The sequence below is a fragment of the Ursus americanus genome, chromosome 14 (assembly GCF_024610735.1).
Source record: "Ursus americanus isolate L20-20 chromosome 14, mUrsAme1.1.p, whole genome shotgun sequence".
NCBI lineage: Eukaryota > Metazoa > Chordata > Mammalia > Carnivora > Ursidae > Ursus > Ursus americanus.
In genome coordinates, this window is record NC_142140.1 from 27,997,637 (window position 1) to 28,022,400 (window position 24,764).

The 24,764-nt window shown below is 42.8% G+C and overlaps 1 protein-coding gene across 1 annotated transcript in view; it reads left to right on the forward strand.

The window, feature by feature from the left end:
- CADPS (calcium dependent secretion activator) overlaps window positions 1–24,764 on the forward strand; it is a 799,713-nt gene that overhangs the window by 590,564 nt on the left and 184,385 nt on the right. Inside the window, exon 16 of the mRNA XM_087866885.1 lies at window positions 22,860–22,971. Coding sequence (XP_087723011.1) covers window positions 22,860–22,971 — 112 coding nt within the window. The remainder of the gene's footprint in view (window positions 1–22,859; window positions 22,972–24,764) is intronic.

Consider the following 24,764-nt stretch of genomic DNA (forward strand, 5'->3'; position numbering starts at 1 on the left):
CCCTTTTGCGGGGGGCGGGTAGTGGGAGGAGTGCTTCAAGAATCTCTTATATGTCTCAAAATCTCTTACCAGTGAACAAATTATTAAATGGGTCAGTATATCCTCACGCCCAGCCCATGGACAAACAGCAAAAAATTACATAAGGAGAAGGAAATAGGATACTTAAAAATACCAATAGCTAATGTTTGGCTTTTTCCATTTTAAGACATTTTCATATTTTTACTTAATCAAAGCTGACTCCCTACCTTTAAAATCCCGGCTAAAAGAGGAAAGCCTACAATTATCATGTTCTGGAAAACAAATCAGATGTGCTTATGCATCTAGGACTGATTGTTCAGCTTTTGGAAGACGTTTAATGGCACAGAAACTAGAACAAAGGTCTGGTACACAAGTAACCATGTTGTGTTTGTCTTGTGTTCTGTTGTGCATCCATCACACCAAGAATGCAACCTGGCACATTGTTGAAATACAAGAAGTTGTTTTTAAGAGTGGGAGGTATGCGGAAGTCAGGTACATTTAACTCCATTTCGTCTCCTGTTTATACCCCAGACCCTCTGAGATGGGGGAAGGGCGTGTTCAATACAGTGCTGAGGGGCGCCTGGGTGGCTCAGTTGTTAAGCGTCTGCCTTCGGCTTGGGTCATGATCCCAGGGTCCTGGGATTGGGCCCTGCATCGGGTTCCCTGCTCAGTGGGGAGCATGCTTCTGCCTCTCCCACTCCCCCTGCTTGTGTTCCCTCTCTCGCTGTCTCTCCCTGTCAAATAAATAAATAAAATCTTAAAAAAAAAAAAAAGAAAAGATACAATCCTGAGCCAAGTTCCCAGGGAATACTCCAGCTCCAAGCTGAAAACAACACAAGGGAACCAATTAAAGAAATGCTACATGGTAGAGGTGACTGCAGACGGAGGGAGAGATGAGTGAGGGCTGGAATTCTCTGGAAGGGTACACAGAGGAAATGAGACTTCTATGGGGGCAACGAGTGGGATTTGTGTAAGAGGAATGAGGAGGCATCACTAATGGAGAAAACAGCCTTAGGAAAGGTTCAGAACTGAATAGGACCATGGGGCTTGGGGAGAATGAGGTCACCATTAGGAGTAAAGAAAAGGGAGTTTGGGTCATTGGGATTTTGCCAACCCACCAAGCAGCATTTCCGTGATCTGCGCAAGTGGCATCCACAGCTCTTGACTTCCTATAGGGCACTTCTCACACCAGCAGCCTCTTTATGCTCCTCTGCCACCTGCCTTCCATCCCTCCATCCAGGTGAAGGTCCTCTGGACACAGGGATAGCCCCAAGGAGGTTTCCAGAATGAGACATTCACAGTCCACTTCCCAGAAGATTCTGTGGTTCTCCCACATCCAGAGATTTGTCTATACTTTGTATTCACACAAGATCCACAGGAAAATCTACAACACCTTGGGCAGAGATGAAATTACAAAACAAAGAGGCTGGACCCAGAAGGGAGTGTTGAGTTCATCCTGCCCAGCCCCCTCACTTTATAGGTGAGGCCACTGGCCAGAGAGAGCACTGGGCTTGTGTGGAGTCACACAGGACTAGAGCAGGGGCTGGAACCTGGGGCTCTGAACTCTCAGCCCAGTGCTCCTTCTAATTCCCCACCCGCCTCCTGAGAGAGGCACAGGGAGGAAGAGCTTTTCTTCCATTCTGGAATTCCTGCTCAGTTAGGAAGGTGGGCTTTCTGCCAGAGGCACCAGCCCCGGGCCCAGCTCTGGCAGGTTGTGGGGTCCAGCGCTAATAGGAGAACCACAGGGGCATTACTCTCAGGGCAAGCTCCCTTTGTCGGGTCCCAGCTCCACTTCCAACCTAGAGGGGCATGGGCATTAGTACAGGTTTTTAAAAAAAATGACTCTGAAGTCGACCTGTCTGGGCTTGAGTCTCAGCTTCACTCCTTATAGTCTGACAAGCTACAGCAGACTCTCTGATGTCTTTGAGTCTCAGTTTCCTACTCTATAACATGGCAGGAATGAGAGTACCTGCTCTGGAAGGCTGCTGTGACAATGAAACAAGATACTGTGTGTGAAGTGTTTAGCACGGGGCCTAGCAAATTGAGTGTTCCATAAATGTTAACTTTTATTATTATATACTTATATTATTGTTCTTAATCTTCAGTTGAGTGACCTTGATCAAGTTGCTTAAAGGCTGTAAATTTAAGTGTCTGTAAAATGGGAGTAAAAGCGTCACCTTACAGTGACTGTGGTACTGATTCAGTGAGATCCTTCAGGCAGAGTCCTTAGCACTAGACACAGAGTAGGCTCTCAGTCAGTGTCTTTCATGAGTTACCTTTAAATGGTAACAGCCCCGCAGCATCACCTACCATCCATGCCCCGCCAAGAAGAGGCCGAGTCTGTGCAGCCAGCCGATTCTCTCTCTAATAGGTTTAAATAACACCTAATAATATGAACAGATCCCAGTTCTCCAAGAATTAAAAAAAAAAATCAATAGCACCCAATAAATAATGAATGCCTTTTTGTACATCAATAACAAATGCAATGCTCCAATCACACAGAACAATCTTTCTACCACCAAACATTCCAAACAAGTAAATAAAGGCAACAGAAGAATCCATAAGCATAACCTCACACCAAGAGATGCATACTTAAACAGGCTCTGTCCACAAATAATATATTGATGGGCTCCAACAAAGCACCTCTAAGAGAGGTCACTAAGGGCAAGGGCATAAAACATTGCACAATGAATAATATCTAAATGTCTCCTCTCATTAGGAAAACTATAATGCTTCAGAAAACCTAAAAATATAGTACACCAAAAACTTTTTTCAGATCCTTGTAAATTCCCAGTATTCCAAAGAGGCACAAGGGGCAGATGCTGGAACCAAATATCAACTAGATGCACTGGCCTTTCCTGATTGCTGGGGGCGGGGGGAGGTTGTTGGGGGGCTATGGGGCTAGAGAAAACCCCATCTCGTCCAAGATATGACTCGAAACATTCCACATGAAAAACATTATTTTGAATGCAGACCATGCTTTTCAAGCTGGAACATGCATGGAACCCAAAGTCAACAGAGATCAACAGGGAGCGTCTTCTTGTCATATCAATGTATTGGTAAAATCTGAAACATTATTTTTATATTGAACAAACAACCCTGTTATGGGGTAGCATGTAAAATGTGTAGGGTTTTTAAAAGCAGAATACTTTGGATAAACGTGATGCTTACAGAGTAGCATTTCAGACAGTGCTACCAGGCTCTTGAGAGTTCAAGTTTACCCTTTATGTACCTCCACCATTAAAAAGAACTGAATTGAGGGGCACCTGGGTGGCTTACTCGGTTGAGTGTCTGACTCTTGGTTTCACCTCAGGTCATGAGCTCAGGGTCCTGAGATGGAGCGGGAAGTCTGCTTGAGATTCTTTCTCTCTGCCTCTGCCCCTCCCCCTGTTTGCACTCTCTTTCTCTCTCTCAAAATAAATAAATAAAATCTTAAAAAAAAAAAAAAAAAAAAGAACTGAATTGAAACTCCAGATCTCTTGGGATCCCATTTATGCTGCACTTTCCTTTGTAAGGAAACATGGGTTAGACCAGGGGTTGGCAAACTTTTTCATAAAGTGCCATAGGGCAAATAATTTAGCTTTGCAAGCCATGCAGTCTTTGTCACAATGACTTAACTCTGCTATTCTGGTGTGAAGGCAGCCATACATGCTGCGTAGATGAATGAGCATGGATGTGCCCCCAATACAACTGTATTTACAAAACCAGGCAGTAGGTTAGCTTTGGCCAACAGGATATAGTTTGGCAATCTCTGTGTTAGACTATTCCTCATCACCTAAATAAGTTTAGATTTTTGTAACTAATCTAGAATGCTAGCTCCCCGAGAGCAGGGACCTTTACTATCTAATATTCAAAGTATCTAGTACAGCATCTGGGCACTAGGTGCCAATAAATGAGCTAAATGAATAGATGAAGGTTTTCAGACTCGTCAGTATTCTATTAAAACCCTGAAGAAATAGAACTCAGGGCAAGTAAAATTTGATTAAAAGGAGTTTTCAAGAGATGTCCAAATGATGGAGTAGTGCCAATGCAGTTGGAAGAGTAAAATGTCAGGCTCTGAGCATCAGGCATCAGGCATTTGAGAGGAAGAGATACATGGAAAAATGAAGTAAATGGGAAATGAGGAGGTGGGTGAAAAATACAGATAGATGGGACCTTGCTTCATTAAACCCTTCTTCTGTGGCAATTAACAGAACCCTCATTCTAACTAGCTTAGGCTGAGAAAGATTGCATTATTCCATGTAACTGAAGAGTCAAGGGCTACAGGCATGGCAGGATCTAGATGCTCTAAAGATATCAACAAGAGTTTCTTCTTATCTCAGCTCCTTTCGTTTGGATTGTCCTTGTTATCAGGCAGCCTCTTTCATTATGGAAGGGAGGCTGCCAATACTTTATGGCTGCTCTTTGCTGCCAAGAGTGCATGGGTTACATTCTGTGAGTACAGTAACCCCAAAAGAAAATGTTTCTCCTTCCTTGTGGTTTTAGCCAAAGTCTTATGGCTGACTCTTACTGAATCAACTGAGTCAGGTATCCACCCATGAACTAGTCATCATAGCCTAGGAAATACAGCACCAAGAATGACTTCCTCTCAATTCCGGACTAGGGTTAGTTTCACCCAAACTATATGAACAAGGTCCGGGAGAGATGGTGCCCAAGGAAGAATTGGAATGCTCTACCTAAAAGCAGGGGCAAAGATGTTGAACAGGCGGAAGTAACAGATGTCTATGAGCTGCACCAACTTCCCGCAGACCAGCTCTGCCTGCTCTGTGATAGTTCTTTTATCATACCAAACCTACAGATTTCTACGCTTTATCCAGCAGCCTGAGTCAGCCATCCTCCATAACTACAAACACTTCTCTGTGAAAGTGAGGAACTGACTGTATGTGTGAGATGCTATTATGGAGTTACTAACTAGCCTTCCCCTCTCTCATCCCTATATTAAATAATCCCCCACATTATATGATCTTCAGCCCCTCTGCTTTCCCCTTCATAAATATCATCACACATGTCCTCATTCCCTTCTGGGCTTCTCCATTAGCCTAGGCTCATCAAAGCAGGGATCATGTATGCAATGATTCTAAGCACAGTAGGTGCTTGATAACTATTAATTGAAGAAATGAACACAGAATTTGAAATTTATCCTGAGAGCAAAGGACAATACTGAAGGATTTTTAGTAACAATTGCTTTCAACTTCCCCTCCCCAATACACTCCCTCTGCCCATCCAGATTTTATCCATTTTTAAGATCCATTCTAGTTGCCCCATCTCCACACACACACACACACACACACACACACACACACACACACACACACTATGAAGGATTCCCAGATCACTGCCACCACATCAATTTCATTCTCTCCTGAACCACAGTGTTCATTACTTCTATTATTCATTTATTAGCTCACTGTATTCTGCCTTAGGACATTTCTTGAACTATATTAAACTATTTAGTTCCTCTTTGCAGTTCCTTAATTGTACAGGTAATTACTCAGTTCTTCAAATGAACTAGGGCAAAAAATGGGAGCCAGACATCTTTTTAGCACCTGAAAACTTAACACTGTGGTGTACTGAGAGTAGATTATTAGTTAATGTCTATTGAGAGATTGATCATACCTCTTTTCCCAGGGTGCCAGGGTACCATAAGACCATAAAATTTAAGATATCTATCTTTTTCTGCAGGATTTTTTACAGGGTTAAAGGGACATTTGCATAAAAATTTATTTGTACTTTAAAAATGTGGGGGCGCCGAGGTGGCTCAGTCAGTTAACTGTCTGCCTTCAGCTCAGATCATGATCTCAGGGATTGAGCCCCACATCATTGGGCTTCCTGCTCAGGAGGGAGTCTGCTTCTCCCTCTCCCTTGGCCCCTCCCCCAATCTTGCATGCTCTTTCTCTGTCTCTCTCTCTCAAATAAATAAATAAAATCTTTTTTTAAAAATGTGGCTTAGTTTGCTCAAACAACTTGAATAAAATTTGGACGTAATAACAATATATAGATAAATCTTCTGATAAATTGTCTTTGGTATTAAACATTCCAAAACTGCCCTCAACCTTGGTGAGTCTCTGGGACACCTAACCTGTAAAATAGAAGTAGTCATACCTACATCACTGGTTTGTTGCAAGGATTCAAGCAGATGATGGCTGTACAGGGCTGAGCATCATGTCTAGGACATAGTAAACACAGGAAGCATACATATTGTGGACAATATACAAAGATGTGGAATTACAGACAACGTGTGCTGAGACATGATCCATTATTACAAACAAAGCACTGACCAAGCCAGTATCCCTAGACATGACCATCAAGTGTAAAATAACTCTTTATGGTAAGGTATGAATATACATGAAACATTTCAAGTGTCCTACAAATATCACCGCTGTAGGAAGGGCTAAACCATATATCAGTCACTCATTTGTGTCCTTTATCTGATTGTTTGGTATTTTCTCTCACTCTGCCCCCAGAACATAGCTTTGTTTTTGCCACCTTCTATGAAGAAGAAGAGAAAGTTTTAACACCCTAAACATCACTAGTAATTGCGCCTGACATAGGACAGAAGGAGAAGAAAAACAAAAGTCTGTCTGATCCCAGCAGCTCTACATTTTCATGTTAGGCACATGTTAAATTTTTAATGATGCAAATAATTCATAAAAATTTACAAGCAATCATAATGGATAATGAAATTATCATTCCCCACTTAAAGTGATGAAATTAATGACCACAGTTCTATGAATTTTCTTGGATGATTGATGGAGGGAATAAACCTGATTTTATTGTGCTTGTAATGAACTGCCAGAGCCTGAGCTACGGATAGTCTGGACGGAGGGAGGGAAGGCATTTGTAGGCAGAGAAAAAAGACACATATACTTCTTTGGGCAAGGTAGACTAGAGCTTAATCGAAAAGAGGGTAGTATTGATTCTGCTTTCCTCCACCATGGGAAAAGGGGTGAAACTATGTGGCAGCACTCGGAAGGTCATCAAGTTATTTTATTTATGTAAATCTGAAAGCAATGAGGGGAGGGTTTAAAACACTAATGGTTACTGAATTCCGATTTTCAACAAATTTACTTATCACAATGTTACACTCAGAGACAAATTCTTTCCTCCTCCTCCTGCTCCCCCTCCTCCTCCTCTTCCTTTTTCTCCTTTCTTCTGCTTTTTTCTCTTCTCCTTCTCCTTCTGCTTCTCTCCCTCTCCCTATCCCTCTGGAGTTGGCCTCCTATCTGTTGGTTGTGTGATAATCCCACACTATCGTGAGACAGTCAGATTAAGGCAGACCATCCTTTCTTCATCTAGATCTGTATTCGAGGACTAGAGTGCAAATTGGTATCTTAGACATGCTTCATCAATCAAGTCTTCTTGACTTTGGCTGACCTCATCCAACTGAGACATGTAATAGTCAACATTCATTCAATTCAGGTTCAATTCTTAGTTTACTAAATGGGATAGCCCATGCAAAAGCACCTAGAAAAATGACTCACAGTAAGCACTCAGTCAGAGCTTTGTTATCATTATTTGCTAGAGAGTGGGAGAGTCATGCTATAACTTCCTACTACTAAGAGTCACTATGGTAGTAACTCTTACAAAGTCACCATTCCAAGAGCCGCTGTTCCAATGTGCCCATTAACAACTCACAAACTAGAATAGACAGATTACCTGTGGTCCGCATCTCAAGGAAACTGAATAATTACTCTTTCCTTCCTTCAAGGGCCACCTAATATGGAGGGGAAATCTGTGATTGGGAGACCAAAGCCTATCCACCTGTTCATCTTCATGAAACTTGAAGTATTTTCTATAGGCCTGTTTGCTCTTTGTCCAGCACTCTGCTGTAGACTGTATGCAGTAGTTCACAAACATAACCAAGCAGCAAAATCACCAAGGAAGATATTAAAAATAAACACTCCTGGACAGCCTATTTTCTATAAATTCTTGCTTAGTAAGTATGGGATAGAACCTAGAAATCTCTGTTTCAGTACCTTATCCGTCCTCCCTCCAACTTAATGATTTTGATACCCTTATCTTGTCACATCAAAACTCGTATGCTCCCTGGCCTCTCCTTAGTCCAGTCTATTCTATACATTCTCAACCGACTATCATCCTCAGTTACAAACCAACTAACATTGAGAACGCTCAATGGTACCTGATACTGTGCTGAGCCCTTAACATTCATTGTCTCATTTAATCCTCACAACACCCAAAAGAGGTAGACATTATTTCCCCATTTACACATGAGAAATTTGAGGCTCGGGGAGATTAGAAGACTTACAATCACATAGCTAGTTAGTGGTCTGCAATATCTGCAACTGCACCAATACCTGATACACAAACATCAGAAAGGGGAAGTCACATTTACCACTTAGCAAAATGTGACTTTTTTCAAATTACTTAATATTTCTAGGTTTTAGTTTCCTCATCTGTGACAAACGGTAAACAACCCTCACCACCCCATAGCATCACTGTAAGGTTTAAATGAGATAGTGTAGTGGAAGGTATGCAGAACAGTGTGTGGCTCACACTAAGTGCTCAGTAAATGGTAGTTGTTGGGGTGAACTGATGACTGTGGTGGTAATTAATAGTTAAGATAGTTGCATGATACAGCCTGAAGTATAACAACTTGAGATTTCCCCAAGCCCTCCGCCTGCGGCAGATAGGGAGTTAGGATGCAGGGAAGGGGTATTCTTTCATGGTCATGCTGATTGGTGGTAACTCAGGAAGGACAAAGAGGAGTAGGGAGAAAAAATGTATACAGAGGTCTCTCCTTTATCCTCTCCCTTTTTCCGCATCCCCCAGATCTTTTCCACCGACAGTGCCACCCACAGCAAATTAAATGGCCTGACTTCCATCTTTCTAACCAAGGCTTTTAAGTGGTTTGATTGCTTTATTTTACATAGTAGTAATTAGTTTTACCTAATTATACCAGGATACCAATATTGGGATGAGAGGAGGACGTCCTAGCCCTAACATTCCTTCAAGATGACATTGGTTATCCAGAACCAAATTATTAGCTAACAAGAATTTCCTTGGTGCAATTGGTCAGTTTCATTCAGGGTTTCTCAAAGTATTACACACTAGCCATTCATGAACCTCTTTGGGAAAAAGTTTCTATAGTCACATAAGTTTGGGAAATGTTGTATGCTGTGGCCCCTCTTAAAGATTCAGAATATATATTAGCAAAATAAAAACTCTGAGAAATCCTGCAGAAGGGCACCAGTTTTTGGTTAAGCCAGTATTTCCTGAACCGGTTTCATCATGAGACCCTTTTGTCTTACAACATCTGCTAAGTAAACTCATGCTCAGGTACTTCCACCTTGGAGCTTGAGAGACTGAGAAAGAGCACTGGAGAGACAGAAAGACAGAGAAAGACAGAGAGAAAGAGAAAGACAAAGGGAGAGAGGATAACAGATCAGACTCATTCATTCATTCAGTGAGTATTTTCAGGATGTGGGTACCAGAGATAAAGTACAGACCAAGAATTTAGGTCCCTCCCTTCTGGTGGGTTTGGAAGCTGTGATTTCCCCCACCTCACTCTCCCTTTACTTCAGGGAACAGAAGAGGATGGAGACTCCTGTAGTCTCAGCTTAAGCACCACATCCTGGGACAGGATGTCCTCTGACCACCCACCTAATGTAGCCCTGCCCAAGCCATTCTGTTTCATGAACCCACTCTACTGTCTTCATAGGTCCTATCATTTTTATTTTCACCATGCTTATTTACTTGGTTATCTTCATGAGTGCAAGGATCTTCTCTGTCTTATTCATTGAGTCTTTCCCTGAGCCCAGAACAGTGCCTGGCACATATGGTGCTCAACATAGATTGGGCAGGTGGGTGAATTTGTGAATGAATGAACAATGAAAAACAATAACAAAAAGCAACAACAACAACAACTGAGCCCTTTTGAGGCTAAATTGATAACCCTGCTCTCATTCACTGGGAAACTCAAAAAGATCAGCAAGGGAAGCTATCCAATCAATTCTCTATTGCCCACAATTCTGTATTATTGCTCCCGCCTCTCATCTTGCAAGTGCAGGGCAAAAGTCATGTGCGTGACACCCACTGACTCATCTCCCTTATAGATATAATGCACTTAGGTCCCTTATCTTTTGAATTGAATTGGATTAAAATAAATAGAATCAGAGGGCTCAGAAACCTGGCAGACCCTGGACCTGGCCTGAAATTCTAGCTGTGGATGGATAAGGAAGAGGTAGCTGGGGAGGAGAGGTTAGAGAGGGAATTTTTGGTGGGTTCCTGTACAGATTAGAGAAAATCTCCATGTACAGCCCCATTATTATCACTGCACCTAATTTTTCAGTGTTTTGTATGTTATAGGCACTATACCAAAAATGCTTTTTTTTTTCATTTAACCTCATAACAGCTTAGAAAATTGAAACTCTGGTGAGTTTTCAGATGAGGTAGCTGAGGCCCAAAGAATTTAAGTAGCTTTTCATGGTTATACAACATATAAGTGGCAAAGAACAGATTCCCAGCTGGCCTAGTGAGTTTGGAGTAGTCTAAATTTAATGGATGAAAATTATTCCAAAATTAAAATTCACAAATAGCACTATTTCAAAATTGATTATTGGTTCAACAAGTATTTATGATGTGCCTTCAGTGTGGCAGGCATTAGTTTAGATACAGATATGCAGAGAACAAAGCAGACAAAAACCTCTGCCCTTCACAGAGCTTGGCTTCTAGTGAGAGGAGACAGACAATAAAGACAAAAATAAGAGTAAAATATATGTTGGATGGCAGTAAGTGCTCAGGAGAGCAATAGAGTAGGGAAGGAGAATGGGGAGTGCTGGGGGTACTGTTTTCTTCAGGACAGTCAGGGGACGGTGCACCGATAAAGTGACTATGGGTAGAGCCTGGGAGAAGCTGGAGACCAACTCGTGCAGAATACTGGAAAATAGGAAACCTCAAGTGCAAAAGCCCAGAGGTGGAAGTGTGTTTAGAATTTTTGAAGAACGACAAACAGAGTCTTGTGGCTGAAGCTGAGTGAAGGACAGGGAAAGTGACAAGGTCAGAGGCAATGAAGGTTCAACTTATGGAGGGCCTTAAAGGCCATAGTGAAGATTTTATCATTTATTTTGACTGAGATGGGAAAGCGTTGGGAGGGTTTTGAACAGAGGAGTGATCATAGCTGATTTACATTTTAAAGGATTACTCTGGCTTCTGGGGGCTTGCAGAACGGGAGGAAAATGCAAAGAAACAAGTGAGAAGGCTATTGTAATGAACCAAGGGAGAGATGATGGTGATTTGGACCAGAGTGGGGTCAGTGGAGCCGTGAGAAGTGGTCGGATTATGCCTGTACTTTGAAGATAGGACCAACAGGTTTTCTGGAGTCACAGATGATTCCAGAGCAATTGGAAGGATGAAGTTGCAAATTGCTGACCTGAGGAAAACTTCAGGAGGAGCCGGTTTGGATTTTGGGTAGAGATTAAAAGTTGAGGATTAAACATATTAAGTTGGAGTCCTATTAAACATCACTAGTGTGGTCAGTGTGGACCAGCATTTCTCAACCTCAGCATTACTGACCTTTTGACCTGGATCATTCATTCTTCATTGCTGGAGACTGCCCTGTTCATTGTAAGATGTTTAGCGGCATCCCTAGCCTCTATCCAAAGATGCCACTCGTGACCCTCAGCTACAGTCATGACTACCAAAAATGTCTCCAGGCATTACCAAATGTATCCTGGGAGGAGGAAGGGAGCAAAATAGCCCCCACTGAGAACCACAGCTGTAGACAGAGAAAAGAAAAGGTCTTCAGACTGAGGCCTGGGAAAGTGCTAAATTTTAGAAAGAAGAGAAAGAAAAGCAGGAAGGGAGGCTGTGAAGTAAGAGGAGGCCCAGAAGGAATCTGTGCTTCACTTGCTGTTTGAATGATTCTATCTTGATCATCAACCTCTGTAAACAAGTCTATCAAAATGCATAGAATTTAATGGCAAATAGATTATGGTTGGTCCTAACCACCCAGCTATGCCAAAGAAAAGGTTATGTCTTTTTTTTTTTAAATAAGATTAGTCATGACTAAATTTGTGATAGCCTCCAAATTCAACCACTTGGCTTTCTAAAGTTCCTTTTAAAGCCCAGTTACCTCCAGGACCCTATTCATAACAGCAGCTCACATGTATTTAGCCAAGCCATATCATGTGTTCACTGTGCCAGTGCTTTACCTGAATTATATAATCTATTCTTTGTAATAACTCCATGTGGTAGGTATTTTGCTCATCTCCAGTCTACAGATGAGACTAAGGCTCAGAGAGGTTGTCTCTTGCTCACAATCACATAGTACCTCAGAGGTGGAGCCAGGATTCACACCAGTCCATACAACTCTAAAGCCCACATTTCTAACCACAGCATCTTCAGATTTTTCTCTGAAGTTGTACCTGGCTTCGTTTTCTGCCACTCAACTTTCCAAGCACTGAGCCTAAATGAGGTGGAAACCATAAAAAGCAAAGCTGAGCACCTGACAAGCAGGAGCAGCAGGAATCAAGGGGCACTCAGAATCGGACGAGTCCAAATGGATTTTATGGTATGCCTTGCACACATCTCTAACCAAGGAAGGGAAGATTCAGGAAGGACCAAAAAAAAATAAATAAATAAAAGTCTCCACTGTGAAAAGATAGCTAACACTTACAAGGGCCTTAGAAGCACTAAAAGGTTTTTACAACTGTTATCCTCCCGGGGAGTTAAAGAAGGCAAGTTTTGTTACTATCAAATCCATAGCAAGCAAGAAAATTTAGTCCCGAGCTGAATGATGGACCCTCGCATTGGGCATTCCAGGTACGCTTGGTTGAGCACTCTCCTGTAAGTTTTTGTCTCCCTAGTACTGAGACAAAGAGAGTACATGGCCCTTACAGGTGGAAATGTGCGGCAGAAATATCTGTCTACTTACTTTACCTAGGTAGAGGACATAAAACTGTTTTTTATTAGGAATGTGTGCAAGTTAGAATTGAAGGAAATTATAGTTAATTCTGGCTCTTATCAGTTGTTGAGCCTTCAAGTTTATTATTTCAGAGTGAAACCAGTGCCAGTTGTGACATTTTAGTTACATCTGGGCCCAAGACATCTGGCCTTGCAGTCATCTTATTCACTAGACTCAAGTAGGTACAGTGCCTGGGCCCAAATATTGTTCAAGAGCCTTGCTAACTATCGAAACCTCAAAAGGAAATGGATTAACTCTTAAATAAAGATAACTGCAAAATCAAAAATAACACTAAATTAAATGTCTTTTAAATTTAAGCTATATCCACTAGTCAATTGCAATTCATCTCAACTTTCATCCAGTTTTTTATACATTTTTTACAAGATGGTTTGGAGTACCTTTAGCATACTTAACAGTATGTGGGTGGGAATCCCAAAGTAGAAGTAGCTAGGCCCTGTGGAGGACCCTGGTGGCCAGTGCAAGGAGAGCCAAATTTGACTGGGAATATAGGTGCTATTTTCACCCTACTGAGATGGTGTCAGTAGACATGATCCAGGTGGCTTGAGCAGTGGTGATAGTTCTCTACAACTCGGATTTGTCATTTTTGAGGGACGATTCCCTGGCTCCAGATTGGGCCACTGCCATACCTTTGGCTTCAAGAGCAATTTCCCCAGTTCTTTCAGCCTTCAGCCACACTGAGGGGCATTTGGCCAGCTGGCCCGTTCACCATTTCCCTTTGCGACTCCTGGCATTCATGACCACTCCCAGTGGTTTCTCTTAAATGTTAAACAGAGAAAAAAAAGAACAAATCCACAAGCCATTCCCAGGGGAAGAGACAGGCATGGCTTACAACAGTGTCCTCAGGGATCCTTCTCTGTGGGATGATGGGAATCCAGCCCATGAAAGCAAAACCAACAACAGTTCCCATAATCCCCTCCATCAAAGGCACCTGGGAGGTCTCACAGGATGGGGCTGGCTGCATGGAGGACAGCCAAACCTCTGAATGGCTGTGCCTGTACCCCTCAAGTGCTGCCTCTGTGTGCCCACCACAGCTTGGGTGCCCACTCAGTCAGAGTTACAAATGCTGGGGGCACTCAAGTGCTGTTGAGGTTGGCTTCATGGTCATTGCTTTCCATGTGGGAGGCTCGACTGGGGGCACCTTTGATGTGGCGAGGGCTTCCCCTGGGAGCACTTGACCACAAGTAGTTTACGAGACATTGGCTGCCTGCCTTGGTCTTGGGAGGTGTTGCTCATTAGGGGACCAGGACCGTGCTTTTGGCAGCCTCAGCCAGCACAATCAGGCCTCAGTCCAGTTCTCATACTGTGGAGAGACTGGCAAGCAGGGAGGCTGTTTTCTGAGGACGTATGAGCTGGGAACTCTTTTTCCAAGGCAGCAAAGTCATTAGGCAGGTGTTTATTGAGTGACTGCAATAGACTTTTTTTTTTAAGATTTTATTTATTTATTTGACACAGAGAGAGACAGCCAGTGAGAGAGGGAACACAAGCAGGAGGAGTGGGAGAGGAAGAAGCAGGCTCCTACCGGGGGAGCCTGATGTGGGGCTCAATCCCAGAGCACTGGGATCATGCCCTGAGCCGAAGGCAGACGCTTAATGACTGCGCCACCCAGGCGCCCCAATGCAATAGACTTTTTAATAGTATGAAAGGACTATAAGATATGCCTAACTTCTCTAGGATATGCTATTCTACTTTACGACTCCAGACCAAACTACAGGACATAGAGTAGAACCAGGATGATGTATTTAAGTACCAAACAGAGGCACTGTATCAGTTAGCTATTGCTCTGTAACAAACCGTCTGAAGACTCAGTGTCTTAAAACCGTAGTCATTTATTTCCTTCACTCATCTGTAGATTGGTGGGGGTTAGCTGATTCATGCCAGGCTCAGCTGGGTGGCTCTGCTTCAAGATGTGGGTCCGGTTGGTCTTGGCTCCTCATGTGGGTTGGGCTCAGGCCTGTTCCTGCATCTTGGATGCAGGTTGGAGCGATAACAGCCACTGGAGAAAGTTCTACTTCTGGTGATGACAGAGGCACTGGAGGATAAGCCCCACCACTCAAGCACATTGCAAGCCTCTGCTTCCATCACATCTGCTAATACCGCATTGGCCCATCCTCTTCCTGGCACTTCCAACCTCCCTCTTCTGATTTATTTTCCTCTGTGGCAGTGTGTGATAAAAGTAGGAGGAATGAAAGACCTGATGATGAGGTGGACAAGGGACGAGAAAACAGGAGTGAAGTCTGGGTGACTGGCAATTCCTTTGGCTAAGCCGGGCAAGACTTAGAGGAAAAGATGTGAGGGGAGAAAGCTAAAGCTGAGGTTTGGATACATTTGATTTCAGATTCCTGGAGAGGAGACATTCCTGTGGAAATGTCAAGTAGGTAGACCGGAGCCTTCATCTCTCCGCCTCTCAGACGACCCAATTTCTACAAAGCAAGTGCCTCATTTATGTAGATAAGAGGTAGTTTAGCTCTTCTGGTACATTAAAGGCCCCGAATCACATCCTATCAATTAGTTTCTATGAGACACACTGTGATGGCACAATTGATTCACTTGGCATAGAATATCATGCAGTCTGCCTGAAAGGCAGGCCAGAAGATTTTAATGCAGTTGTCTCCAGGCAATTATTAACTTTCCCTCTTAGCAACAGGACCAAGGCACTTTCATTCCCTGAAATGACAATTCTCCCTTGTTAAAGCTTACAGTTAATTTTAAGAACCACACCAATTTAACACCCAGCTCACATGAGCCATATACCTTGAATAAATGCAAATCTGTGGCATGAATTATGGCCTTATGCTGAGCATTACCATGGCAACTAATGACATCATCCCCCAAGACCAACCTGCACAAAATCCAATTCTCCAAGGGTCCTTATTTGCCTAAAGTGGATGTGTTGTCTTGGCTTATTCACATATGCATTGGTAAATATCACTCTGTTGTCAAAGGTTCGTGGTGGATGTTTACTGTCATTTTGGGAGGTATATTCCCTTTGTGGCAAATGTTGTTTTTTGTTCGTAGGGGGAGGGGGGTGGAGGAAATTCTAATGAAAATTACTGTGTGTATTTGATTAGCAACATTTGTTGATAACATATGGTCTGAGGAGGCTTCCGCAAATAAGAGGCTTTAAATAGTAAACAGAGATGTGACTGCGATGAAGCAGATGCTCTCCAAACACACAGTAGAAGGTTGCTTTGCGGTGGATTTCTCCTTCCCTCCACCCGAGCATATTCCTCTCCCTTATTTCCTCCCCCAGATCAAAGTGCTCACTTTCAAAGCAGTGGCACTATGGAACAGGTTTGGAGAAATAATGTGCTGTGACTTTAAAAGTCATCTCCACCCCCCAAAATATGAATTATCTGCTACCCCTGTTTATTATTTGATACTAATAATGATGTAGTGTGACTAAATGAGTCAGCCAGCTCAAGTGGATCTGGAAGCAGCATTTGGGCACCACGTGTCTGAAATGCTATGATACACAATCCCCAATTTTCCAATACACCGAGAGTGCTGGAGAGAGCTCCATGAAGAATTTAGAGCAGCAAATCGAATCACCATGAGCTGAGCTGTCCTTGTAAGTGCATGTTTACAGTTTATCTTCGTGGATGTGCTCCAGTGAGCAGACTTCCTTCTGATCTGCTAATGAAAATAAAAGTATTCCCATTAGATTGAACCAGCAATTTCCTTGGGTCTATCAGGGGCCAGCATGCTTTTTGTATAACGGACCAGAAAGTAAATAATTTAGGCTTGTTGGCCAGATGGTCTCTGTTGTAACTACTCTGCTCTGCCTTTGAAGTGCAAAAATAGCATAGGGTAGTATGTAAAGGGGTGAACATAGCTGTGTCCTAATAAAACTTTATTGATGGGCATTAAAATTTGAATTTCATGTAATTTTCATGTGCCACAAAACATTCTTCTTTTGATTATCTTCAGTCATTTAAAAATGGAAAAACCGTTCTTAGCCCATCAGCCATATGTAAGCAGGTGTTTGGCCAGACTTGGCCCCTGGGACGTAGTTTACCAACCCCTGGTCTGTAATCCTACAATGAAAGACATATTTTTTAGTGTTTTCCATGTGCTGGGTATTGAGTTGAACAGTGTATATACAATAGCATACCTTCTGCTTAGTCTTCCATCCATCCTCTGGGGTCAGTATTTTTCTTATCCCCAATTAAAGATGTAAAAAACAAGGCTCAAACTCACTCTAATAACTGTTATCATTTCTGCATATGACATCTCTGCAGGTAAAATATGATATCCCTAAGTACTGATGTCTCCTTCACCTTTGAATCCACAGCAGCTCCTAACACAGTGACTTGCACGTGGTAGGACATGTAGGAAGTGTTTTCTAAATGAAGAAAGAAATGAAGGGCTAATTAGAGCTATGATCCCTAAAGCAGTAGAAGTCAGAGTTTCACCCAGTGCCACAGAGAGCATGTAGATTCCTCAGCTGGACTATTCCTATATTTATTCCCCAACCTCTTGTAAAAGGTACTTGGTTTGGAATGGACTTACATGTCTCCATACACATTCCTCTATATTTGGAGGTGCCACTCTGAGTGATTGCATCTCTAGAGTCTATGTTTGTGTGCTGTTGGCTGGAAAGACCAGAAATGATAATAATAGTCCATTTTATAACTTGGCGGCACTTTCCAGCATTATACCATTGGCATTCACGTTGCTTCCAGCCCTTGGCCTCATGAGTTAACCATCCTTGGTGTGCTGGGTCTCCACTGCCTGCTGCCAACATCAGCGTGCATTGCAGAGAGTTGCCGTGCTCCTAAAAATCATCTTATCTCCAAGGAGATAAAGGTCTCAGTTTGCTTAAAGGAGGCATTCATACCCTTAGTTATCTCAAATGTCACATCTCTCTGCAATCCCCTGAATTTGGTTACATGATTATTCTGAATTTGTCACTTCTTCCTAGTCATTAAATACGTATTTGTTGTGTGCCAGGCCCTGTGCTTGGTGCAGGAGATTAACCAAAAAAAAAAAAAAAAAAAAGTTTTGCCATGCTCCCTGCCCCCAAGGTGTTCATTATCTAGAGAGAGAGCCAGATACACAGATAATTGTCAGACGACACTATGATATTGTGTTATGAGTTACTGAGAGACAGTGAAGCTCTATGGTTTCATGCATGGGCTCTGCGGTCAGAAACCCTATGTGTTTGAAGCATGGCTCTGTGATAGTCTGAAACCCTGGTCCAGTTTCTTAACCTCTTCGAGTCCTAGTTTCTCCATTTATAAAGTGGGGATAATAAGAGAATATACCTCGTGGAGCAGTGAGAAGGTTTAAATGATATAATCCATGAAAAGCACTTAGCTCGGGGGCCTGGCAAACTTTCAGCACTTGCTAATTGGTGACTATTTTTAGCTTTTCTGTGAGCTAGCTGTATGGTGTGATTGTAGTAGCAGATATGAAGGGGTCACAGAAGAGGGAGACCTCACCCACTTTATCTACCTGTATTCAAAGAGAAGTTTGTTAACCTCCCCAACTGCTACTTGCAATAAATATTATCAACCTCTGGTCTTTTCAAATCAAACTGCAGTTGTACTTCAGTTCTGGGAAACTTTTAAGAAGAGGTATCCATCTTAATAACCACAGTCAGTGCACAGCAAGGCAAAAGAAATGAGCAGAGAAGAATGCAACATTGAGAAATAGATTCAGTTAATGATGTGTGGCCCCACCAAAGGCCTAAGGCTTTTGATGCTTCCACCACTGACTAAGTTGTCTATAGGGTAAGTAGCCCTCTGTGAAGTGTATTGAACATGTGAAATAAATCTAAACTGGGAAGCTCTAGTGGCCCAGAGTCCCATCAATCCTGAGACAGAACTCTCCCTTTGACTTACAAAGGTAACTGATTTAACTGGATCAAGACACAGAGCAGTGAGTTGGTGGAACGTGAAAGGAAGGCTGTATGGTGCCATGGCTGAGTTTGGGTTGTGAAGTCAGACTGCCATTTGCTCCCTGTGCTCCCTGGACACATTATAGCCTGTCTGAGTCTGAGTTTCTGGTCTGTAACTGTGAGAGTAATCATTATAAGCATCTCACAGGATGGCCAAGAGGACTTAAAAAAATAAAATGCATGTCTGTCTGAGTAACACTTTCGAGAGAGGAATTTGTGCCTAGCACGTAGTAATCTCTGAATAAACATTAGCTGTAGTCAGGTCTCTCTGTGGCTGGAAAAAGACAAAGAGGGGACAATTCCATGACTTTTTTTTCAAAGGGGAAAAGGACAGGAAAGAATGCTTATAATTAAATCTCCCTGGGTCTTCTACGAATAGGAAGCATTTACAAAAAGAAGTCAGGAGTCGTTCTTTTACAAAGTCCAAAGACTATAGTGAAGGGTGAAGGTTCATGTCAACACCAGTGACAGCCAATTTCCGCTGCATCACCCATCCTCATTCCCAGCTAAATAGACTGAGTGTCATTGAACTCAGAACCTTATTCATGGGCTCATGACTCATGCAACTACCCAGGCTCCATGCTCAGACCTACGTTTGGTTTAATGCTCTGCATTGCCATCTTGAAATTCTTAATTATTTTATCCTTGAACCTGTTTGTTAAGTGAAGTTTGATGGAACAATGGAGCATGCATTTGAGCAGAACTACTCCGAAAAAGGAAAAGACTCTATATTTTAGTAGCTTTAGTAGCACTCTTCCCTCCTTTTTGAAGAAAAAGCCCCACATTTTCATTTTGCGCAGGCCTTGAAAATGACATAGCCCATCCTGATTAGACTGGAGACTTTTTGCCAGGCTGCCATTTTGAAATCTGATGGATAAATTGGGACTCAGCAGTGACCTAAAAACTCGAGGTGAGCCAAGGATCATGGTGGGAAGCCAAAAGCACAGCTGCAGATCTGGGGGAAAGGAAAAGCCACTCAGTGTTCAAATGGACTGGGTCATCAGGGCAGGCTCCAGTGACTTGAATTCCATCCAGCTGACAGGGTGGAGGCCTCACTCTTCCCTACAGTCTGAGTCATGTTGAATGCCTGATGAGCTGAGCATCCTTGGGTAGCAGCAGGGGTCCAGGCAGACTGAGTTAGTGCCTGCTTAGCAGGCCAGAAAAACCCTACAAACCAGTCCCAACAACAGTATCATAGGGATGGGGGGGATCCCTAGGGGATAGAGTGGGGGGAACTCCTGGGGCACTGAGATCAAGGCCTTGTTGTGGCTTGGTATTAATGCATCTCATTCCAGAACTCTTTTGATTTCCAGAAGGAATCTTCCTCATCTGCATGACCAATCATGATAAATGCCCAAAGAGATTAATAGCACAATTCATCACAAAGAATAAATTAATGATCATGTTTTTTGCCAATATTGCTAATTATTAATAATGTGTGTTATTGATAATTATGACAGTATTAGCAGGGAAAGCTGCAACATGGGGATTAAGGGATTTGGGTTCTAGCCAGCTTGATCAAATTACACTGGAATAAAATGGGCAAGATCTTGAGTTTCTTCTCAGTTTTCTCATCTGTGAAATGGGGATGATAATAACTATTTTACTACTTACGTTGTCGAGTAGGAGGGCAATATCATTAATGTCTTACTATGTGTTGAATGCATGACCCAAAACAGAAGTGATCATCACAGTTACTAGACTATCTCTTACATATCCTTATTTTGGGGAGGTAAAGTAGCCAAAATTTGTTGGGTCTCATGGTCTTTCAAGCCTGTTACTATTTACTTTTTATTTTTTTATCCTTACTTTTGTTTATTTATCTTTATCTTATTTTTATTTAGGTACAGGACATTAATTACTTGCCCCAAGTCCTACAGTTCATAAGTGACTAACCAGGACTTGAAGTAAAGGTGTCTGATTCAAAACCCTATACCTTGTCATGTTGCCTTTGCTAGTAAATTGATTCCCTGTCTTAGGAGCTTTCTGCAGTAGCGGAGGACCAAAATTAGGAGCTTCTATCTGTACATCTAACATTGTGCTGTTGTGTTTGGAACCTGTTGCTTCTTGTTCTGTCTCCTGTCCTTTTGCATGTCTTCTCCCTTTCTCAGTTATCACTATTGGGTTTCCTCAATGACTTTTATCCCTTAGCTCCCAATCCAGGCTCCTCCTTCCCTCCACTTTTCTGGTGCTGTCTTGTCAGCTTTCTCGAAGTTCCTCATGTCTCTGAGTTTAGTCTACAGGATTTATTTGAGTGCAACATGGAGACTAGAAGGCATTTCTATCATTCACAAAAGAAGAAATACAACCAACAAACCCAGAGTAATATATTCAAGCCTGCTATTAGTCAAAGAAATCCCCATGAAAACACCAAAGACAAAGTAAGCCAGAAGAAAAAGCGAATAGGTCATGAAACACTGTGATTGGCACTCATTCCCAGATGCTGGGATAATGGTTGCCACCTTTGTGGAAAGCATTTTGGGAATCAGTGTCCCAAGACTTGAAAGTGTTCATTGATGAGCAGAATTCCTGCAGCATTGTAAGAGCAGCATAATGTTTATTGATAGTTCCCAAGGAAATAATCAAAGATGAAGTTTTAAAAATCATGTCCAGCTGCATTCAATAATAGAACGATGGTTAAATAAATTGTGATGTACCTATAAGGAATAATATTATAGGGTCATTAAAAATAATATTTTAATGAATATTTTACAGTATGGACATTGCCATCATATAAGGCTAAATGAAAAAAAAAACTCTATACAAAATTACATCTATTCCTGTTTCCTAGTTCTATAAAAGAATGTATATTTAGCATCACTTATTTATTCAACAAATATTTCTTAAGTGTCTTCTGTGTGCTAAGCACTATGCTAAGTATGCAACATAAGCAAAAAACACCCAGTCAGAAGATTCGGCTATTGAAAAATCACACAGAAATAAATAATTACAAATCCTGTGATTGATAGGACAGAAAATTAAACAGTATGTTCCAGAGAGTTTAACACTGGACCACATTTAGACTGGGAGACGAAGGGATGGGAAAGTGTTATTGAAGCTGAGCTCCGAAGAGGTAGCCAGGTGGGGAGAAGCATTGCCAACAGAGGGAAGCATGCATGCAAGGGCCCTGAGGGGGCCCTGAAGACACAGTCAGGAGGCCCATGACGCTGGAGCAGGTGAGTGGGAGACTACACCTAGGGGTCTGGATTGCACCCTGGGGGCTCAGTGCAATCCAGTTGGACACTTCTGGAAGATCGCACTGACTGCAGGTACAGAACAGGTGGTAGGGTTCTGTGATAACAATGATGAGTAGAGGAAAAGGCCCCATCTGAGGGACCCATCCGTGGCTCACGTCAGCCCCGCCTGGCACCCCAGCCAGATGCTAGTTAAGCCAGGCTCTGCTCTGAGGAGATCTAAGACTCAGATTCCTACAGACCAGTGGGGAAGGGCATTTCCCACTTCTTCTACCTTCCATTCCTTTGAGCTCCATCCATTCCTCTATTCAACTCATCTTTGAACGCCAGAAGAAATGGGGCCCCCCACCTCCCCGTGAGTACTGACATTGCATTTTAAAGTCAGGTATTGGCTCTGACCAAATGAAGCCCTGTCTCAAAATCTAGAACTGCAGTTTCCAAGACCTAGGGATTCAAAGGATACAAGGAAATATTTGCGGTGACGCTGAAATAGTTTGTAAGGATAGCAAACGCATGGGGAAAAGTTCTCAACAACTCGATTTCATGCTAATTCCAAGGGATTCCTTGTAGTGCTCTGTGAAGACCCGTGGCAACTTTCTGAGCATCTGTCTTGCATTTGCCTAACAAGTTAATTAACACTTTTTGTCACTCTGGCAGCTTTGGAGGGGTGGCAAGGGGAGGGGGGTGTGACAGCCAGTGCTGCCTCGGGTTAACCCTGCATTCCCCCTACTCGGGAAGAAGGCAGCTGAGTTTAGCATTGTCAAGGCAGAGGGCTCCATGCTGACCTTTCTGATTCTGTCTGCAGCTGGGGCACCCAGGGTGACTTCTCGACGACCCACGCACTGCCTGCTGTGAAGGTGAAGTTGTTCACAGAGAGCACAGGGGTCCTGGCCTTGGAGGACAAGGAGCTCGGACGGGTAAGCGCTCCCTGTCACAAGGAGCTCCAGAGAGCTGTGTCCCCACGTCCCAAGAGGCAGCATTGCCAAGTACTGAAAGGTCCAACTTTGGGTTTGAATCCACAGGCTCTACTCTCCATTGACTGTGTGACGTTGGGCAAGTCCCTAAATTTCTCCAAGCCTCCGTTTCTCCTCTTTCAATCTGGGTTACCAGTAGTGCACCCTGCAGCAGATAGAGCAGGGGTTCTCCACACCCTCAGACCCAGACACCCTTTAAAGCAAAGATTTGCAATACCCCTCCTATCCTGAAGGAAATTCTTAGATAATTTAACAAACCAATCCACCCAACAATTTAAAAATCAGTACAATGACATAATATGAAGGAAAAATAAAAAGGAATTAATTAATAATAAAATAACTTCAAAATGTAAAGATTCAGGAACAACTGCCCTAGAAGATCTAAAGAAGAAACGCTGTCCTTGTTCCCATACAGGGAACCACTCCGAAGGTCACAGCCACAAAACCCACCGTAGAGGGGAGAAGCTCTGAAGCTTAAATGTCAGTAAACTGATTTCTTCAAACTGCCCACAAGTCTTGGTGACAAAGTTTCCTCAATTTCCCTGGAAAAGTGCCAAAAATACGTTGAGTGTATATTGCTCCAAATTACAAAAATTCAACGGAGTGAAGTTTAAAGATCTAATTGGCTTATTAAATGATTCATGAATCTGGCAGGATCCCATCTGTAAGTGGAAGGAGCTCCAAGGAGATGTACAAAAACCGAGGTTTCTGTAGAAGAAGGATGGGGCAAAAAATTGTCAGCAAAAGGAAAGGATTGTTTTAGGCAGGTGGCTTTCCTTTAGGGGGAAAAGTGAGGGGTCTTATCATGCAGATGACCCCATCTCTCTTTGGGGGATGGTGAGGGTCCAAGTGGCATGCTCAACAGCCCTGACCAAAAATTTCCTGACCCACCCATTGAGACTACATTTCTGGGGGAAGTTGAAATTGCAGTTAGATTATGTCCTGAGCACCGGTTTGGGAACAAGTGACACCATTTGATGCCTGTGGTTTTCTTTTTAAGAATACGTAAAAAAGATTTAAGATCTAGTCTCAGTTCATTATAAACAAGCTTTTCCACCTCCATTCATACCCAGTGGAATATTCAGAAGTCGGCTGAGATGCAGGATGATTCCTCACTGGGAAGGAGTATCTCATTCACTGCATGATGTGTAGTATCCCTGGGCCCCGGCCATTCAATACCAGCAGAGCCCAGCACCATTATTTCGTCAACCACAAATGTCCCCCCAAATTTCTGAAATATCCCAAATGGTGGTACCAATCCCTTTGAGTACCGCTAAGGTAATGAAGACGTTTCTTCTTACTTCTCAGCCATTGACTCTGTACCAGGCAGACAGTATTTTCAGAATGTAAGTTAGATTTGCTGGCTTCAAATGCTTCCATCACTCCACACTGCTTACAATAAAATCAGAACTCTGTAACACAGCCTACAAAGATTCATGTGATCTGGCTTCCACCCACCTCCTCTTCTGTTGCTACCTTTCCCCTCATCCACTTTGCCCCAGCATCGGGGCCAAATTTCAAGCCACTGGATAAACCACTCTTTCCTGCATTGGAGGGCTTTCTCTGCCTAGAACACTCCCCACTGCGCAGCTCTTCAACAGGCTTCCTCCTTCCTTACATATGTGCCACGTCCTCCTCAGAGAGCCCTTTTCTGACTGCCTATCTTCCTTCATTCACTACCCCAGCCGCCTGTCCACTACACTTCATCACCAAGGAGGGAAAGAGAGAAGAATTAA